The sequence below is a fragment of the Herpailurus yagouaroundi genome, unplaced genomic scaffold (assembly GCF_014898765.1).
Source record: "Herpailurus yagouaroundi ecotype Mexico unplaced genomic scaffold, PumYag 222, whole genome shotgun sequence".
Taxonomy (NCBI): Eukaryota; Metazoa; Chordata; class Mammalia; order Carnivora; family Felidae; genus Herpailurus; species Herpailurus yagouaroundi.
Genome location: NW_024412453.1, coordinates 17,319,982 through 17,337,898, shown reverse-complemented (window position 1 = coordinate 17,337,898; position 17,917 = coordinate 17,319,982). Strand labels below are relative to the sequence as shown.

The 17,917-nt window shown below is 60.2% G+C and overlaps 1 protein-coding gene across 30 annotated transcripts; it reads left to right on the top strand.

The window, feature by feature from the left end:
* Positions 1 to 3,740: 3,740 nt before the first annotated feature.
* GREP1 (glycine rich extracellular protein 1) lies at positions 3,741 to 14,520 on the top strand. Of its 30 annotated transcripts, none has more exons than XM_040459260.1 (36): positions 3,761 to 3,845; positions 4,055 to 4,087; positions 5,045 to 5,074; positions 5,621 to 5,656; positions 5,987 to 6,019; positions 6,104 to 6,145; positions 6,480 to 6,512; positions 6,619 to 6,672; positions 7,105 to 7,125; positions 7,212 to 7,244; positions 7,329 to 7,370; positions 7,688 to 7,747; positions 8,465 to 8,494; positions 8,569 to 8,601; positions 8,691 to 8,726; positions 8,930 to 8,959; positions 9,043 to 9,075; positions 9,671 to 9,706; positions 10,059 to 10,088; positions 10,181 to 10,213; positions 10,818 to 10,853; positions 11,025 to 11,057; positions 11,142 to 11,177; positions 11,261 to 11,293; positions 11,405 to 11,440; positions 11,756 to 11,887; positions 12,161 to 12,205; positions 12,463 to 12,504; positions 12,621 to 12,653; positions 13,083 to 13,142; positions 13,222 to 13,251; positions 13,330 to 13,389; positions 13,523 to 13,636; positions 13,904 to 13,948; positions 14,048 to 14,101; positions 14,342 to 14,520. In XM_040459260.1, the coding sequence occupies exons 1-36, from the start codon at positions 3,779 to 3,781 to the stop codon at positions 14,365 to 14,367; spliced, it is 1,560 nt and encodes a 519-aa protein (XP_040315194.1). In that variant the 5' UTR covers positions 3,761 to 3,778; the 3' UTR covers positions 14,368 to 14,520. The 30 variants fall into 30 exon arrangements, with proteins under 30 accessions (XP_040315188.1, XP_040315205.1, XP_040315195.1 ...); XM_040459252.1 differs by having other exon boundaries at positions 6,405 to 6,512; XM_040459251.1 differs by having other exon boundaries at positions 6,104 to 6,163; positions 6,405 to 6,512.
* The last annotated feature ends 3,397 nt before the right edge of the window (positions 14,521 to 17,917 follow it).

The following is a 17,917-nucleotide window of genomic DNA, read 5'->3' as shown; positions in this document are numbered from 1 at the left end:
GCCCAGTCTTGAAAGCCTCATATGCAATGACCTAAAAATAAATATTTCTTTAAATTCGAAAATATACTTCCAATGGATATTTCACTGTGTGGAAGGACTATAATATGAAGTACAGATAGTCGCTAAGAGCGTGGGCGGTGAAGTAAGGAAAACCAGGGCCCTACCCTGCTCTGCCACTCAAAAGCTGTGCCATCATAAGCAAGTTGCTTTATGTCTCTGGATGTTTCCCTGCGGAGAGATTAGTTCCTACCTCCTAGGGCAAGAGCACTAAATAAGAAAATGAATGTGAGGGGCACCTGGGTGGCTCCAATCAGTTCAGAGTGGATTCTGGCTCAGGTCATGATCTCACGGTTGGTGAGTTTGAGCCGTGTATCTGGCTCCTTGCTGATGGTATGGAGCTTGCTTGGGATTCTGTCTCTCTGCCCCTTCTCTGCTCACTCTCTCTCAAAAATAAACTTAAAAAAAAAAAAAGAATGTGAACTGCCTTGAGTTACAAGGCTGAGCAAGCATACAGTAGGAGCTTACTGTTTCATAATAACAGTAATATTTTGCCAACTGTATAGGATTTTACAGGCTTCACAGCAGCTGCCTGGGCCACAAGGAAGTTCCTGGTAGAGAGGGATCGGGCCCCCACACCCGCCCGGGGACCACAAGTTCCCAGACCAAAGAAACTGGCTGGGGCTCCGTTAGAAGAAAGCCCCCCCCAACCCGCTTCCCAGACGCTGGATTCCAGGCGTCCCACCCACACACAGGTAAGAGCCGGCTTGAACCCTGCGCCCCCGTGTGTCCCATCGCCGCAACAGCACCGTCACCCAGACTTGCAGGGAAGAGTCACCCCTCACCTAGGAAGCCCCCGCAGGGCCACAGAACAGGAATACCATGACTTAAGAGAAGGAGGGGAATGACGGCCCCAAGTGCAAATGTGGCTACCCAAACGGAGAAGAGATTGTGAGGGGTGCTTCTGGGGAGCTGGCTACGTTCTGTTTCTTGATCTTTGTGCCAGCGGCACTAGCTGAATTTTGTTTAAGTTTATTTATTTATTTTGAGAGAGAGAGCATTAGCAGGGGAAAAGAGAGAATCCCAAGCAGGGTCCACACTGTCACCGCAGACCCCGGCGCAGGGGCTCCTTCCCACAAGCCGTGAGATCATGAGCCAAAATCGAGATTCCGACACGCGACCCACTAAGCCACTTAAGCGCCCCAGTAGCTGTTTGTTTTGTGGGTGTTTGTCATATCATACGTTTCTGTCCTCTGCACGCTTCTGTGTGTTTGCCCGACTTCACTGCTGACATAGGCTTTAATAAACTGGCAGGTGAGTGGAGAGGGAGTTCACAGAGGTCAGCTTTGCACCGGGCAAGTGCCTAGAGGTGCCGGGCAGTGCCCTAGAGGCAGCCAACGCAGGGATCCAGGCTAAAGGGCTGTCAGGTGCACGGCCAAGAGGGTGACCTGAGGGGACTTCAGCACAGGTGCAGGTTCAGAAGGCGCCCGCCCTCCCCTCCAGCTGTCCTCCACAAATTCCTACCCCGGCAGGTGCCGCTTTGAGCAGCTGGCTGCAAGTCTATCGACAGGCTTTACCATTTTAGGCGACACACTTCCTGGACCTCTGCCTTGCACTCTCAACACCCAGCTGTCACCTTGCCCTGGCCCCTGGAAGTCGCTCCTCTGCTTGGAAGCTGGACCACCATGTCCCCTCACACTTAGGAGCGAAGGGTACCCGAGGCCCGGGCTCCATCAGGGGCTCTCTCGGTCCCCAAGTGGTCCTTGTGCTCTCAGGCCAGCCTGGCCCGACCTGAGGGAACTGGATGTGCTGGGGTGGGGGTGGCAGCACTGCAGGGGCCAGGGGATGCCCCACTGGGTTCAGCCCTGGCTCTGAGCAGCCTCCAGCTGGCCCAAGGCCCCAGGCTGCCTGGCATTTTCCACCGGCCCATGCCAGCACCCAGGCAGCCTGGCAGTGGCCGTGGGTACCCGCATTCCCTTTGGCAGTAGCCTATACCTCTTGCATGGCCCTTCCTGGTCTGTGCCTACCTCATCCCGGGCCAAGCTTCCCTGGCACACTATGGGGAGAGCCTTGTGTCTGGGTCTGTGTAGGGGGCCCTTAGCTATATGGGCTCTGAAGCAGACACCCTGGGCCTAGACTGGCATAGGACAGAGAGCGGTGCAGTGTCTGGGGTGACCTGGCCTGCTGCCCGCCCAACAGTGTGTGGCGTAGCAGAATAGAGGACTGGACCCAAGGAGCCCCGCAGACTGCCCGGCAGCCAGTAAAAGGTCCAGCCCCCAGGACTCTGGGTCATGGCTCTATGCCTCTGTACCAGGCAGGGAGAGTGGGGGCGTGTGGGGTGCTGCGCCGGGGTACTGGGCTGCAGGCACCCAGTGGGAACAGAGGGGCCCTATGTGTGTGTGTGTGTGTGTGTGTGTGTGTGTGTGTGAAAGTGGGTGCCGGGGCATGGCCATGTGCAGGTGGGAGAACAAAGAGGGAGGTGAGGTACAGGCACATCTCATTGCGGGGGGTGGGGGGGGTACTCCAAGTGAGGGTGTATCTCGTAAAAGCCCTGCTGTCCGCTATGGCTGGAGCTGGCCCCTGTGTGTGTTGTGATCTCAGAAGCCTTACAGCAAGAAGACCCGTGTCGCCCACTCCCCGTGGTAGCCCCTCTCTAGGTCCCCGCCCTGGCTGGCTGTATCCTTAGACAGAGGTGCCAGGAGGGGCGGGCTGGGCAGGGGCCAGACCATCAGACAGGGTGTGGGGCCTTCTGGACTAGGGCCCAGGGGGCCTGAGTCACTGCCGTCCCCAGCCAGCTCAGTGGGGTTCACTCCTGGCACTTCTCGGGGCCCCCTCTCCCGTCTTCCCCTACTTGGGTCCTCACCAAGTCCTCACGCAGGCCTGGGCTCCAGGCTCATCGGCCCACCCCCGAGAAACAGAGCGCCAACTGGCCTCTGGCACCCTTCTTGCGGTCCTGTCCCCATTCCACCTTAAGCAGTGCCCTCCCACCCCCGCCAGCACCCCCCCAGGGGTAGAGTCATTGCTGCTGGAGCTGGCCAGGAGAAAGGGGTGAAGCTGAGAGGGCCTCCTGCAGCGGGTGGGCCCCCACCAGGCTTTCAAGGAACAGTGAGGATCCCTGGACAGGCGCCCTGGGTGTCACCACCTCCTGTAGAAGGGAGGCCGGGCCCACTCTTGTACGTGCAGCCTCTGTTGGGAGACCATGGGCCACCTCCTGGTATGGTCCCCGAGCCTCCAGGGCTAGACAAGCTCTTCCTGTGGACACGCGGCCTGTTGTCGTCCACTGTACTGTTGGCGTTTCCACACGCCTCTGGAACACTCTGGTCTCTGCCCCCCGCCCCCGCCCCGCTCTCTGTGTATCACAGTAACTCATCACAGTCTCCCCTGCCTGCCCCCCCCTCCCCCCATTTCTGGGCCTGGCTTTCCCTCCTCTCTCCGGCTCTATATGGGCTGGGCCTGGGGTGCCTGCCTGCCCCTTGCCAGCTGCTGGGAGGGAATCTGAGCCCCCGAGGTCTGGCGCCGGGGCCCCAACCCTGACGGGTGGAGGAGCCCCAGGGGCCAGGTGGGGGCCTGTCCCGGCTGTCAGCACCCATGATGGATGAGGGGTGGGGCGGGGAGAAGTCGAGGGGTTGGAGTCATGCCACAGAGAGAGGTGGGGGCTGGCCCCCTGGGTTCTGCCAGCAGAGCCTCTGCCACGCACAGCTGGGGGGCCCGGGCGAGACCCCACCCAGCAGGGGTGTTTAAAGGCCCGAAGGGTGGGTGCCATCCTGTCCCACTCGGCATCATGGGCACCTGGGCCTTCCCTGTGGCGCTTTTCCTGCTCTGCCTGACTTCTGAAAGCCTGCAAGGCGGTGAGGGCCGAAGGCGGGCAGCTGAGGTTGCTGAGGTTGCTGAGGTTGGGTTCGGGGGGCCTAGGTACAGCCCTGGGCCAATGCTAGGGCTCCGGAGAGAGGGAGGTCCGGGTGTGAAGTCTGTCCTGGGCAGGGGATGGATGCCTGGGTCCTGCTCCCTCTCCACCTCTGGGGTCCCCACCCGGAGTCAGCACCTCCTTGCTCCCCAGGGCTACCTCCATTGTCTCCAGGCCTAGGGAAAGGTAAGCAGTCCCTCCTGGCACTGGGGTCAAGGAAGAGGGCCTGGTCTCTCCCCCAGGGGTCTGGGAGCCCTCTGGGGGGAGAGCCCCAGATGTTCCCTACCTAGTTCTAAGATCCTGATGTGGGCCCCAAGAGAGCACAGGGTCCCTCCCTGTCTTCGTAGCAGACAGTCTCGTCCATGGTCAGCTCAAGTGCGTGGAGCAAAGACACCCCACACCTTGGGGACAGGAATGGGATGGGGCATGAGAACATCCCAGAGGAGGGGTTGGAACTAGGTGTTCAAAGGGGGCAAGCTGTGACAGGGAAGGGGAAGCACATCCTGGCAGTAAGACAGGGCAAAGGCCTGGAGGCAGGGCAGGGGGGAGAAGACAAAGGGGCCCAGGGACGGGGGGAGGGGGGCCAGAGTGTCACAGAAGGGTCTTCACTCCAGGAACCTGTGGGGTCTTAAGGGTGGGAGAAGGGGATCCCTGCTGAGACCAGATGCACCTGAGCTGCAGGAGGGAAAGATTAGAAGGTGGGGCGCCAGGAGGATGAGGTTTCCGGGAAGGGAGGCATCCCAGGGACACTCCAGAGTCCGAATGGAGGGTAGAGGCCGACACACCCCTGTGGGAGGCGCAGGGGATCTGCCCCCTCCCTCCATGGCCCTGCTGCTGGCTACTCACCTGGCTCTGTCCTTGCCCCTCCTGTGACCAGAGGGGAAACTGAGGCCCAGAGAGGGGTTCCGCTCTTGCAGAGCGGGGGGGGGGGCCGCATTCAGGTTCAGACCTTTGCCCCCTCCTAAGTTCGCCTCCTTCTCCTCAACCCACAGGCTTAGGGACCCCCAATGGCTACAGACCAGGTAAAGCTGGCTGAGAGGGTGGGCAGGGTGGGAGCAGCTGTGTCCTCTGAACGAGGGTGAGGCACCCCAGCCCTTGGCCCCTCCTGGCCCCCAGGCTCAACTTCTTGTTTCCTCCACTCAGGCTACGGCCCCCCCAGTGGCCTGGGAGCAGGTGAGAGACGGGCAAATGGGATTTGGGGGTTGGGAGAAGCAGCTGCCTCAGAATATGTGGGGACAGTGCTGACCCCCCCCCCCCCCGCCGGAATCCACCAAGACGGCTCTGGTGTCATCTCACCCGTGGACCTGCCCTGGGCACCCCCAGTCTTTCCTCTCCCTGCTTCTTCCCTGTGCTGCCCCCGCCGAGCCCCACTCCGGGGCGAGCAAGCATGGCTCACTGCATGTCCTCTGGGCCTGCGGGAGTGGAAAGAGGGGAGTGGGCTCCAAGGCCCCCTTCCTGTGCACCAGCGGTCCTGTGCACCCTCTTTGGGATGGACCGACCGGAGCTGAGTTCCCATAGGCCTGCTCAGAATGACCGGCAGGGGGGAGCAGGGGTCCTGGGCGACCCTGAGGAAGGGGATCCGGGGTCCCTCACCTGTGCCCTGGGTCTCCCCTGGCTTCAGTGGGGATGTTCAACCTCAGAAGCTAGGTGGGCCCTGCCCAGCCCCAGCTCTGTCTCCCCGCCTTTCTCTCACACCCCTGTCTCCATTTGTCCCTCCAGGATTTGGGAACGGGAATGGCCTGGGAGCCCAGCCAGGTGAGACTGGTGGGCTCTGGGGGTTGGTTTTCTCTGTCTCCCTCCTAGACCTTGGAGGGGAGGGTCAGGATTTTTTAAGGATTGAGGGGGCAGATCGGGAGCCTTCTGACTTGCTGTTTCCGGCTGGGTCTGAGGGCCTCGTACCCCTACGCTGGGTAGACCCCAAACCTCTCCAGTTCATCCCTCCCTCTCCCGATGGGTCCCCCAGCTCAGAATGGCTACAGAACAGGTAGAGGTGGGCCCAGGGTGATGGGGAGCTGGGGCCAGGATTCTAGAGGTGCTCCTGAAATGGGATCCGAGACCCTCACTCGATTCCCATCTCCCTCGCAGGCATTGGAGGGGGTGTGAAACCCCAGAAGCCAGGTGAGCCCCCCAGCCTGTCTCCCCATCTCTGCCCCCTATTATTCCCTTATTCCTCCCTGACCCCCTCCTGCCCTTTCTCCCCAGGGTTTGGGAACGGAAATGGGCTAGCAGCAGGGGCCTTCCCAGGTGCGGTGGCCCAGCCAGGTGCGGTGGCCCAGCCAGGTGCGGTGGGAGAAAAGGGATGGGTCTGACATGGGGCCGATGAGGCTGGGTCAGCATCAGGAGTGTCTTCTCCCCGGCTCCCCCAGGGCAGAACTGGTGACTTACTGGAGGTGGAAGGGGACCATTAGAGTTCCTCATGTCTGGCTTGGGGAGGGGAGAAGGGCACCCTTGCTTCACCCCCACCTCAGCTGGGACCCCAAAAGCCCCCTGCCTCACCCCACGGCTCAGCACAGCTATGGAGCCCCAGGAGGAGGCTGGGTCGCTGGGATCCCGTCACCTGCCACATCTTTCTCCCCAGGTTTTGGAGGTGGCGTGAAACCCCAGAAGCCAGGTGAGACACCCCCCGTCCGTGCCCACCCTTCCGTCCACCTTGTTCTCTGTCTGGCTCCCTTTGAAGCCCAGTGCCCTCCTTACGCCGTCTGGCTCTGCCTCCCCAGCATATGGAAATGGACTGGTTGCTGGTGCCTTCCCGGGGCTTGGAGCCCAGCCAGGTGAGGACACCCGGAGACGGGGGGCCCCGGGAGGGAAAGGAGGTGCGGGTAGAAGTGGAACCAGGGAACCAGAGGGGGAGAAAGTTGTGGGGAGCGGCTCAGCCTCGGTCTCTCCCCGGGCCTGGTAGGGGGAATGCAACCTCAGCAACCAGGGGAGGGGAGAGTAGCCCTCTCTGCACGTCCCCAGCTCGGGCACCGTGTCTCCCTCTCAGGAGCTGTTCCCCTCATTGGGCTGCTGCTGCCACTCCTGTGGCAAGAGCCGTGGTCTCGGGGAGGGCCTTCCCGAATCCCAGGCCCTTCGCAGGTCATGCTTCCTGCAAAGAACAGTTGAGGGACACAGAGGTCCTGGGTGAGGGCAGCATAGGAGGCGGTGAGCCCACCCTCAGCAGCCACACTGGCCCAGCTCCAGCCCTGCCTTCCCTCTCTCCACAGGCCCTGTGGCTCAGGGACCAGGTAGGGGTGGGGGCCAGGAGGATACGGGGGGGTGGTGGTTCAAGGGAGCTCCAGGCTCCTTCACCTGGTCCCTGACCCTTTCTCAGGAGTTGGAGGGGGCGTGAAACCACAAAAGCCAGGTGAGCCGCACCCTGTCCCTATGTCCCAATCTCCTTTCGCCGGGTCTCCCGGCCTCCCCTTACTCCCTCTCTCTTTCTTCCTAGGATTTGGCAATGGGAATGGGATGGGAGTTGGAGCCCAGCCAGGTGAGGGCGCCTGGTCCAAGCTGGGGCACGTCAGGGACTAGAGGGGGCAGAAAATTGATTGCTGGCGGGAGATTGCTGGGGTGATGTCCCCATGTGGCTCCGAATAGATCTCGCAGCTCAGAATGGCTTTGGACGAGGGGTGGCCAGGGGGTGGGGTTGAAGCCGGGAGCCTGGCTGGGCTTCTGGGTCCCTCATCGGCTAGTCTCTTCCCCAGGTTTGGTGGGGGTGGAAAAGCACACAAGCCAGGCGAGCCCCACTGCTTGTCTCCCTGTCAGTCGTCCACATCCTTCTTAGTCCCTCTTGCTCTGTCTCCCCAGGATTCGGGAACGGGAATGGGCCGGGAGGCGGCGCCTTCCCAGGAGCAGGAGTGCAACCAGGTGAGGGCCCGGAGCTCCAGGAGAGTGGGGGTCCCTGAGGTGACCAGGTGTAGTTATGATTCGGGGGCCTGACCCTAGTTCGGAGGGAGGACGAGGGGCCAGGCAGCCCCCCCCCCAAGTCTTCCCCATGCCCTGGGGGATGTGGGGGAGTAAAGCCGCAGAAGCCACACGAGACCCCCAGGCCACCGCCTTCCCCAGCCGGTGTGGCAGACCGCCGGGGGGTGGGCAGGTGGGGGACAGGCCCCTCCAGAGCCTGGGTCGCTCTGGGGGAGGACAGGAAAGGAGCATGAAGGCAACAGAGAGGCCAAGGCGCCCGCCGGGTTTGGCAGGGAGAAGACCGCTGGCTGGGGCCCACTGAAACGCCTGTGGGTGCTTGAGCTGGGGCCTCCAAGAGGGGACCAGAGAGGGTACAGGCTGTGGAAACAGCTCAGCGGCTGAGGCGGCAGGAGCTGGCACCGAGCCTGCGATTGGTGACAGGAAGCAGTGTCCGAGTCTACCTTCCTGGCTGGTTGACGCACATGGTGGCGGTGATAACCCAACCAGGTGGCACCCAGGCAGCGGGGGGTGGCGTTCAGGCTCCCCAGGGGGCTGGGCCCCAAGGGCAGGTCAGGGACTCAACGGGGTGGGTATGGTGGTGAATTCAGAGCCACAGGGGCCAGGCTTCAGGGGGAGCCTCAGAAGAGAGGCTGTACCCAGAGCCCTCTTGTTTTCCACCAGGCCCTGCAACTCAAAACGGCTATGGACCAGGTAGGGGCGTCCCAGGGCTCTGGGGACACCCAGAGACGGGGACTGGACCCTCACCTGCTCCCTGTCTCCACCAGGCTTTGGAGGGGGTGTGGAGCCCCAGAAGCCGGGTGAGCCTCGCCCCTGCCTGTCTCTCGCCACCTCCCCCAAACCTAAGCTCCCCTCCCCCATTCACACAGCCCCTATCTGCCCCCCCCAGGATTCGGGAACGGCAACGGGCTGGCAACCCAGCCAGGTGAGACTGGTGGGGTCTGGGTGCCCGCGTCTAGGCGTCCTCTCCCCTCCAGGCCTTGCGGAGGCCGGACTGGTAAATAATTGAGGGAGGGCTGAGAGAAAGCCTCCAGGATTCTAGCTTTCTGGCTTGGCTCTGAAGGGGGCACCTTCACCTGTACCTCAGCTGGCCCCAAATCCCCCCAACTCACCCTTCCTCTCCCATAGGCCCAGCGACCCAGAACGGATATGGAGCAGGTAGGAGCGGGGTGGGGAGGACCGTGGGGAGGTCTTGAGATGGGGGCTCCCTCGTCCTTCACCTGCTCCTGTGTCTTCTCCAGGCTTTGGTGGGGGCAGGAAGCCTCAGAAGCCAGGTGATTCCTGCCCTGGTCTTATCTGTATCCATGAACCCCCTGAAGCCAGAGCACCCCCTACTCCCTAAGGATCCTCTCTAGGATCTGGGAATGGCTGGGAGGCAGGGCTTCCAGGGGCCAGGGGCCACGCTCTACACGGGGGGGGGGGGGGGGGGGGCGGGGTTCCAAGTGCTGGGGAGATGGAGAGGTGAACTGTGGCCTGGGAGGGGCATGAAACCTCAGTGGCCTCCTAGCCCTAGCCAGCTCTGTCCTGCCTCCTCCTGAGCCCCTCCAAACACTGTCCCTCATCCCCATCCAGCTTTCCTTTCCCCCCACCTCGCCCCGTCCCCCCACTTACGACAACAGGAACCCATGGAAGGCAGCCAGGTCTGGGTCCTGAGGGTTGGGAGAAAAAGCAGGAGCTGGGGGTGTGTGGGGACCAAGAGGAGAGGTCTGGTGGGGTCCACATCAGCCTCTGCCTCCCCAGGCCTAAGTGAGGGGGGGCAGTAAGATCCAGAAGCCAGGTGAGCCTCACCCCTCCCTGTTTCTCTCCACCTCCCCCAAACCCTGAGCTCCCCTGCCCCCATTCACACCCCGTGTCCTTCTGTCTCCCCAGGATTCAGGAACGGCAACGGGCTGGGAGGCCAGCCAGGTGAGACTGGTGAGGTCTGGGGGGTGCAATTCTGGGTGTCCTCTCCCACCTCCCTCCGGGCCTTGCAGGGGCAGGGCTGGTGACCATTTCAGAACAGCTGGGGGGACCTCCACCTTAGCCAGCCCAACCCCCACCCTCGGCTCACCCCTCTAGCTCACAAAGACTACAGAGCAGGTGAGGAGAGGAGGGCTTGGGGGGCAGCGCGTCTCTTCACCCAAGCCCCATTCTGGGGGTCCTGCCAGACCCAGAGGGTGGAGCAGACGATCGCATGGAGGTAGCAGAGGAGGAGGCCCCAGGTTTCCGGCTCGTCCCCTGGCCTCCTTCCATACCTGAGCCTCTCCCGTCCACACAGGCCCCGTGGTTCCCATCAGCTACGGACCAGGTAGGGAAGCGGGCGCTGGGGCCGCCAGGGTTGTGGAGGAGAGGCCCAGAGATGGGGAGTCGGCGGCTCACCCGGTCCCATCTCTTCTTCAGGCGTTGGTGAAGGCGGGAAGCCCCAGAAGCCAGGTAAAGCCTTTCTCGGTCCTGGATCCCACTCCGTGATTGGGTCCCACCTTCGGTCCCATCCTTTGAGCTCCGGGGAGGAGGCCGGGCTGGGGAATGAGAGGCTCTTCCGCGTAACAAAGCCTCCATGAAAACCCAAAAGGCTCGGAGGGGGCGGAAGCGCCTCGGGCGCTCCCGCAGGCCCTGGGCATTTCTTCCCTGCACTGGTCCTGAGTTCTAGCCTTTCTAATAAGCCTGCACTCTGAGAAGTCAAATGTTTTTCGGAGTTCTGTGAGCGGCTCTCGCAAATTAGCCAGACCCAGAGAGCTCGATTTCTAGCCGGTGGGTCAGAGGCACAGGTGACCCCTGGACTGGGGATGGTTCCTGAAGTGGGGGGTGGGGCACTGAGCCCTTAACCTGTGGGCTCTGACGCCGTCTGCTGGCATCTGGGCCGAGAGACACCGTCAGACACCCAGCTGGTGTTGGGAGAGTTGCCTGGCGCCGGAGGTGGGGGGGATCCCAGAAAGAATTGGGACTGGGGTCAGGCCCCCACCCCTCTCTACCCCCAGAAACTGTCTACTCCCCCCACCGCCCCATTCCCCCTCATGACTCACACCCTGTCTCCCAGTTTACAGCAATGGGCTGGGAGCCGGAGTCTTCCCAGGTGAGGGGGCCCAGCCAGGTGAGGGAGGTAGGGGCAGGCCCTGGAGTGCTGGGGGGTGGGGTGGAGACAGGGGAGGACGGGGCACGGGGTCCCGGTGGGGCCAAGAGTTGGGTCCTGGAGAAGAGAAGGAGCAGGGTGGGGTCCCCTCATCCTGCTTCTGTCTCTTCCCAGGCCTGGGAAGGGGCATGAGCCCTCTGAAGCTAGGTGAGCCCACCCCTGCCCCTCATGGCCCTTGCCCTGAAGTCTGTGCACCCCAGCCCCTGTCCTCAAGCCTGCTTCTCTTCCCAGGATATGCCCCAGGGCCTGGGTTGCAGCTCCCGGCAGGTGAGTGCAGTGGGGGCCTCAAGAGGGGAGACAGAGCTCCTTCTTAGAAACTTAAGGTCTCAAGTCTCCTGTCTCTCCTGCAGCTCTTGGAGGGGGTGTGAAACCTCAGAAGCCAGGCAAGTGAGAGACCCCCCCCCATGTCTATCCTGCACCTCCTCCTGCCTCCTTCCAGAACCCTCCCCCACCCCACCATTACTGCCCCTCACATCCCCGCTTTTTCTCTCCAGGATATGGCAATGGAATTGGGGTGGGGGCCCAGCCAGGTGAGGCTCCTGGGGTGGGGCTGGGGGTGAAGGGATGTGCACCAGGAGGGAGGTGGGAGGGATGTTGCTGGAAGGCAGAGGGGCTGGGTGGGCCAACAGCAGGTGCCATGTTAGATGTGGGTCACCTTGCCCCCCTGGCACTGCAGGAGCAGGGCTTTTTCTGCCTAGCCAGTGCCCCGCCCGCCCTCCCCCCTCCCGCCCAAGCTGTGTCTGTCCTGGAAGCCGCTGAGGGCTGGCGGCTTGGCCAGGCTGAGGTAGAGCAGCCTGGGGTGGGTGCCAACTTGGGCTCACTGCCCTCCCCCCCCCCCCATCTAGGTCCCTGCCATGGGAGGGTCCCTCCACTGCTGCTCCCCAGGCCTCCCACTTCGGGGGTCCCTTCTGACAAAGGGGGCGGCTGGGGCCCCAAATCTCGGCCCCCTCCCCCAGTGCAGAATGGCAAGTTCCCAGGTCAGTGTGGAGTGGGGTCTGGGGGGCAGCAGGGGATACCTGGTCCCAGGAGGGGCTGGGTCTAGCTGGGCTGCCACAAGCCCCTGCCCGTTCTCCAGCTGAGCCTGAGGCTGTCACAGAGAGCCACCTGAGGGAAAGCCTAGACTGGCCCCGAGACCCCACGGGACCCCCAGTATGGCAGCCCCACCCCCAGCCCTTGCACCAAGGGCAGCCTGCAGCACTCCTGACCCTCCCTGCCCTAAGCTCACTGCTGTCGCTTGGCTTTCTTCCTAGCACCGACTCCGGCCATCCAGTGGGGAATGAAGCCTCAGAAAGCAGGTGTGAGTCTGTCACTCCTCCATCATCCTTGTGCCCCAGTCTGCCTCAGCTGTTCAGGCTCCTTAGGGAAAGGAAGTTCCTCCCAGAGTTTACCCTCAGTTTCTCTTGCTGCTTTCTAAGCCCATTTCTTCTGATTCCATTTCCTGTTGATAGGGAGGATCCCTTCCTCCTCTTGAGAACCCATAAGGTCCGTCCTCGACCCCCGGGGCGTTAGGGAAAGTCTGGGTACTCTCCGCTGATCTCTGTTCTCCCCACAGGATACCGGCCCCCGAACGGCTATGGAGCAGGAACAGAACTGGGTGAGAAGGCCCTTCCCTTTCCTGCCTCTCCTGTCCCCAGCTCGAGAAGAATGGAGTCAAGAGACTTTGGCTGACCACCCCCCCCCCAATCTCTATCCCCATTTCCTCTCCCCCAGGCTTTGGTGGTGGCCTCAAGCCTCAGAAAGTCGGTGAGCGCCTGGTCCCCTGGGTGCAGGCTGCCACTTTCCTTGTGGCAAGCCTTCCTTGCTCCTGTCTGGTGCCGCATCTGGCTCTTTCCCGATGTAGCCGGCACACGTCTAACTGTGCACTAGGCCGTAATTATGGCCAGAACCAGGTGCCACCCTGTCTCCGGTGAGGGCAGAGTGGCAGACTGAGGCACAGTCCTGAGGTGGAAAGGGAAGCTGCCCAGAGGGAGGTCAGGAGAAGCTTCTGGAAGGTGGGACACCAGGGGTGGCACAGGGTTAGCCGACTGAGGGTGGGGAGAATGTGTGAGGCCCTCTCTGGGTTGCTTCCGAGTCAGTCTGTGTGTCTGCTGCCCCCTGTCTGTCTGTGCGCTGGTCACCCTGGGCCCCTACCCCCACCACTCACCCAGTCTTTCTCCAACTTCTGTCTTGCAGGGTTCGGCTACGGGAATGGTCTGGTAGCTGGGGTCTTCCCTGAGGCCCACCTGCAGCCAGGTGCCTGGGGGTGCTGGGGTGGGGTGGGGAGCACTGGACTCAGGGGCTACTCCTGTCTCTGACCTTCTCCTTCCTCCAGAGTTCCCTGGGGCCAATGGCTTTAGGAATGGTGAGTCTGGGGGAGAGTGCAGGCGATGGGGGGAGGGGCATCCAGGGGCTGGGCAGGAATCACTCGGATCTCTTGCAGGGTTCGGGGAAGCAGCGCCAGTCTACCCCAAGGCAGCAGCTCCAGGACCTGAAGGAAATGGTAGGAAATGAGTGCTTTGGGGGTGAACCCTGGCAAGGGCCATGGGGACCACGCCGACCGGGCGGGGGCTTCTGAGGCCCTGGGTGTCCTGCTCTGGTGGGGACAGGTACCCACAGCAGCTCTCCTTCTGCAGGTCAGGCTGGGACCCTAAGGGGCTCTTCTTGGCCCTCCGTCCAGCCCTGGGTGCTTGCCCTGAAGCCTGGATATGGGGCTGGAGGCGCATATCCAGGGGTCAGGAGCCAGCCAGGTAATGGGCTATGTGGAAAAGCATCGTGGGGTTGTCCCGGTGGCTGTAGGGAGCTGCGCCCTGGGCCCAGGCCCACCCACAGCCCTGGAGAGAGGGAACAGGACAGGAACAGGGTGGGTAGGCAGGAACGGATGGGGTTGGAGGAGAGGCGAGGGGCGAGGGACCCTGAGCATGAACCTGGATGCTAGAACAAGAAGGGGAAGTGACAGACCCCAAGTGAAAGCCACTGGGGACTCAGTGCTCCCACCTTCTGTCCTTCCCCCCCAGGCACATATGGACAGCTGAGGCCAGAGCTGGGCCCTGGACCCTTCGGTGAGTGGCAGTATCCCAGGGCCCGGGGTGAAGCCGGGAAGGGCAGGAGGACTTTGAAGTCCTCTGGTGACCTGGTGCCCTGGCTTGTCTGTGCCTTAGGCAGCCCTGAGGTGAAGAGAGGTGGCAGTGGCCTGCTGGGAAATGGCTATGGAGGTGAGAGGCATCACAGCGGCCCTGTCCCCCACTCACCCGGCGCCACCATTGTGGCCCCTCCAGCCTGCCCTGGGGCTGTCCCTGGGGCTGTCCCAGCCCTTGGGAGGGATGGCAGGCTCTCAGGTCACCTGTAGGTCTGTGCTGAGTGACTGATCTTAGACACCAGAGGAGCGAGAGGGCTCAAGTCGCCTGGGAGGTGAGGAGGGGTCCAGACTTCACCGGGGCCCTGCCTCCTCCCAGGCCACTGTTCTCTTGGAAAATGCTGAGCGCCGAGGCCCTTCCATCACCACCCATCCTGAGTGCCTCAGAACCACAGCCCGGTGTGGGTGAGGACGACCAGCTAGACCCTGGGGCTTGGCTTCTGGCCTGGGGTCTCCTGCGGGCTGAAAGGATTAATAAAGACCACGTGCTTCCCTGTTTGCCTCTTTGTGCCGTGGTAGGGGGATCGCTGGCTGGGGTGGGGCAGCCCCGGCGGGCACCTCATTCGTCCATCCCGCTTCTATCCATCCATCACTTTGTCCCGCTTAGCGGGGGAGCCACAATCAAATTAGGGGACGTGTGCATTATTTATGTGTAAATTTATAGTCTATTTATTAGTTCCACTAAAAATCTTTTTCTTTTTAATTTTTTAAAATGTTTTTATTTTTCATTTTTTGAGAGAGAGAAAGATAGAGTGTGAGCAGGGGAGGGGCAGAGAGAGTGGGAGACAGAATCCAAAGCAGGCTCCAGACCCTGAGCTGTCAGCCCAGAGCCCGACGCGGGGCTCTAACTCACAAATGGTGAGATCATAACCTGAGCGGAAGTCGGACCCTTACCAACTGTGCCCCCCCCCCCGGTGCCCCTCGAAATCTTTTTCTTAAGCCTTTCACTTGCTTTCCAATGGTATTGTACTAATTAACTTTACAATTTGGATGTAAAACTCACTCCCACGTTCTTGGATGAATGCTCAAGTTAGATTACGAATTTGCCAGATCTGACTTCTCCCTGAAGATTTAGCATGCCTTCCAAACCTGATGACCTCAATTCCCTTATACACTTCAGTGACACACACAATCTCCTTGGTATACAAAATCCAACCACTAAGTTCTTTCTGAGTACTTAAAGGGCTCTTGGAAATGAAGAAATCAGACATTTACCATCTCCGACTCCTGAACGTTTTCACACATCTTAAAAAGCCAGTTACTGACCCAGTGTCAGTATTGGTGATACTGGATTGCCTGTTTTTCTTACCCCACGCGTACAGATCTTCTTGCACAGAAATGCGGACGCCCAGTAGTCTTTTTGCCCGGCTCCAGTGTGGAGGTGGCACAACTGGGGACTGACCCGCTGTTCCGAGCTCCTACTCAGGGGCAGGCCCGTGCCAGAACCATCTCTCTGAGCCTCTGGCTTATGGCCTTTTGCCCTTCCAAGCCCACACCTCTGGCGACCCTCACAGTAATACAAATAAGGCTTAAGGTTGATCAGCTTTTAGGAAATTCTATAAACATCAGAATTCCAGCCTGATTTTTCTTAGCCAACCTCATTTGATTTGCTCTCTTTGGGAGGCCTAGATTTTTCCTTTTTCACAGAACTACTCATTAAAAAAAAAAAAATATCCAACTAGGTGTCTCAGTGGGTTAAGCGTCCGACTTCAGGTCATAACCCCACAGCTGGTGAGTTCGAGCCCTGCATCGGGCTCCAAGCTGACAGCATAGAGACTGCCTAGGATTCTCTCTCTCCCCTCTCCCTCTCTCTCTGCCCTTCCCCTGCTCATGCTTTCTCTCTCAAACTAAAATAAAATATCCAAATAGTCTCGTCTTTCTCTGCCCCAAGGTATACACTAAATCACATCTTTTTACTGACGTTAGGAAACCACAAGCTAAAGGTGGGGCCACTTGGGCCAAGTCCCCAAAGGGGAGCTTAGTACCTTACCTACCTTACCAACTGCAGTTCCAACCTCCCTCCGGGAAACGTAGTCTTAACCAGTCAGGGATTTTCTAGTCCGCACTACTGGGGTAATGTCACATGGGCCTCACCACCCCACCTGAAGGAATATGAGGTAATCTACCTAATTCTCCTCTGCCCCCCCTCCTCCCCCTTCCCCTCTAAGAGAAGGTGACCTTGCTGTCACAATCTTTTCTTTAGCTAAACTTTCTTGCCTCACCCTCCTTCCTGTAAAAATCTTCCATTCTGCCCAACTCCTTGCAGCTCCCTTCTACTTGGTGGATGGGATGCTATCCAATTCACGAATCGCTTAAAGCCAGTTAGAGCTTCAAAATGACTCGGTTGATTTTTTGTTAACAGTAACAAAGGATTAGAAGCTAACATCTGGGCACAGGGCCCGCCCAGCACACTGTCCTTGAGTGATATCCTGCCTAACTCACCTAGAAATTAAAAAAAATTTTTTTTTAATGATTATTTTTTAGAGAGAAAGAGAGGGAGAACACAAGTGGGGGAAGGACGGAGAGAGAGGGAGACACAATCCCAAGCAAGCTCCTGGCTCTGAGCCAGCAGCACAGAGCCCGAGGCAGGGCTCAAACCCACCAACCATGAGATCATGACCTGAGCTGAAGTCGGATGCTTATCTGAATGAGCCACCCAGGCACCTCAAAATGTTTTTTTCTATATGATTTGCTTTTATTTTTTATTTTGAGAGAGTGAGCTCGAGCGACCGAGGGACAGAGGAAGGGAGAGAGGGAAGGGGGGGGGAAAGGAAGAACGGAGGGGGGGGGGGAGAGAGAGAGAGAGAGAGAGAGAGAGAGAGAGAGAGAGAATCTCAAGCAGGCTCCATGCTCAGCGAAGACCCATGACGCCGAGATCATGACCTGAGCCGAAATGAAGAGTCAGTCACTCAATCAACTGAACCACCCACGCACCTCTCACCTAGAAATGATCTAATATTTTAATAAAGGTTTCTATATTCCAGTTTTAAAGAGAGTTACCATCCCTCCGTTTCTGATTGTCACCCACCCATCATTCATATCTTAACAACGCAAATGCTACATGTCTTCAAATTTCGGGGTTTTTTTTAAGTTTTTAAGCATATTAAATATATTTATTTTGACAGAGAGAGAGAATCCCAAGCAGGCTGCTTTGTTCAGCACAAAGTTCCGCTCAGAACTCCCGTCTCATCGTTGGGGGATATTATGACCTGAGCCAAAATCAAGAGTGAGCCGCTTAAACAACCGAGTCACTAGGCCACCCCTAAATTTTGGTTTTGAATTCTCTTTTCTTTAAGATAATTGAAATCTGCATTGGTCTTGACCCACGTCCAGGCGCGCCTCGTTCCGGGACCGCCAAGTGCAAACCCCGGAACAGGAGGGCCGCCCTATCGCCTCGTTGGCCGCCACGGGAATGCAGCGACTCAGCCGACGCTAAGGCCAGGTGGGGGCGCCAACTGCGCGTGTGCAGCGCCTGGTCTCGGGGCTAGCAGGGGGTGGGGCCAAGGGCACCGCGGGACACCGTGATTGGTTGAGACCGTGGGAGGGCTGAAAGGGGACGCTGACAGGGAGCGCTGCCGCCTCTGATTGGCCGCCACAGCAGCTCGTTCTACCTGGCGGGACGCACGCGAAGGCCGCCAGCGCACTGACCCGTGATTGGCCGGGTCGGCCGCCGCGCGGTGCGTGGCCGCCGCAGGGGAGGGAGGAGGTCGCTGCGCCGCAGCGACGGCCAAGCTGGCGGCGAGGCTCCCCCGCTCCCGCTCGAACCCGCGGCTCGTCCGTGCCCGCGGCCACTCGCGGCTGGGTCGGTCCCGCACGTCGCTGTCGCTGACCCCGCCGCCCGTGCCGTCCCTGCCGCACCCGCCGCTGCCGGGCCTGCCGCCCGGCCTGAGCCCCA

Excerpts from the sequence above, each read along its gene's own strand:
- GREP1 (XM_040459251.1), top strand. The coding sequence starts at position 3,779 with ATGGGCACCTGGGCCTTCCCTGTGGCGCTTTTCCTGCTCTGCCTGACT. Across the intron at positions 6,020-6,103 it reads TGTGAAACCCCAGAAGCCAG|GGTTTGGGAACGGAAATGGG; the intron begins GTGAGCCCCCCA and ends CTTTCTCCCCAG. Across the intron at positions 12,654-13,082 it reads CCTCAAGCCTCAGAAAGTCG|GGTTCGGCTACGGGAATGGT; the intron begins GTGAGCGCCTGG and ends TCTGTCTTGCAG.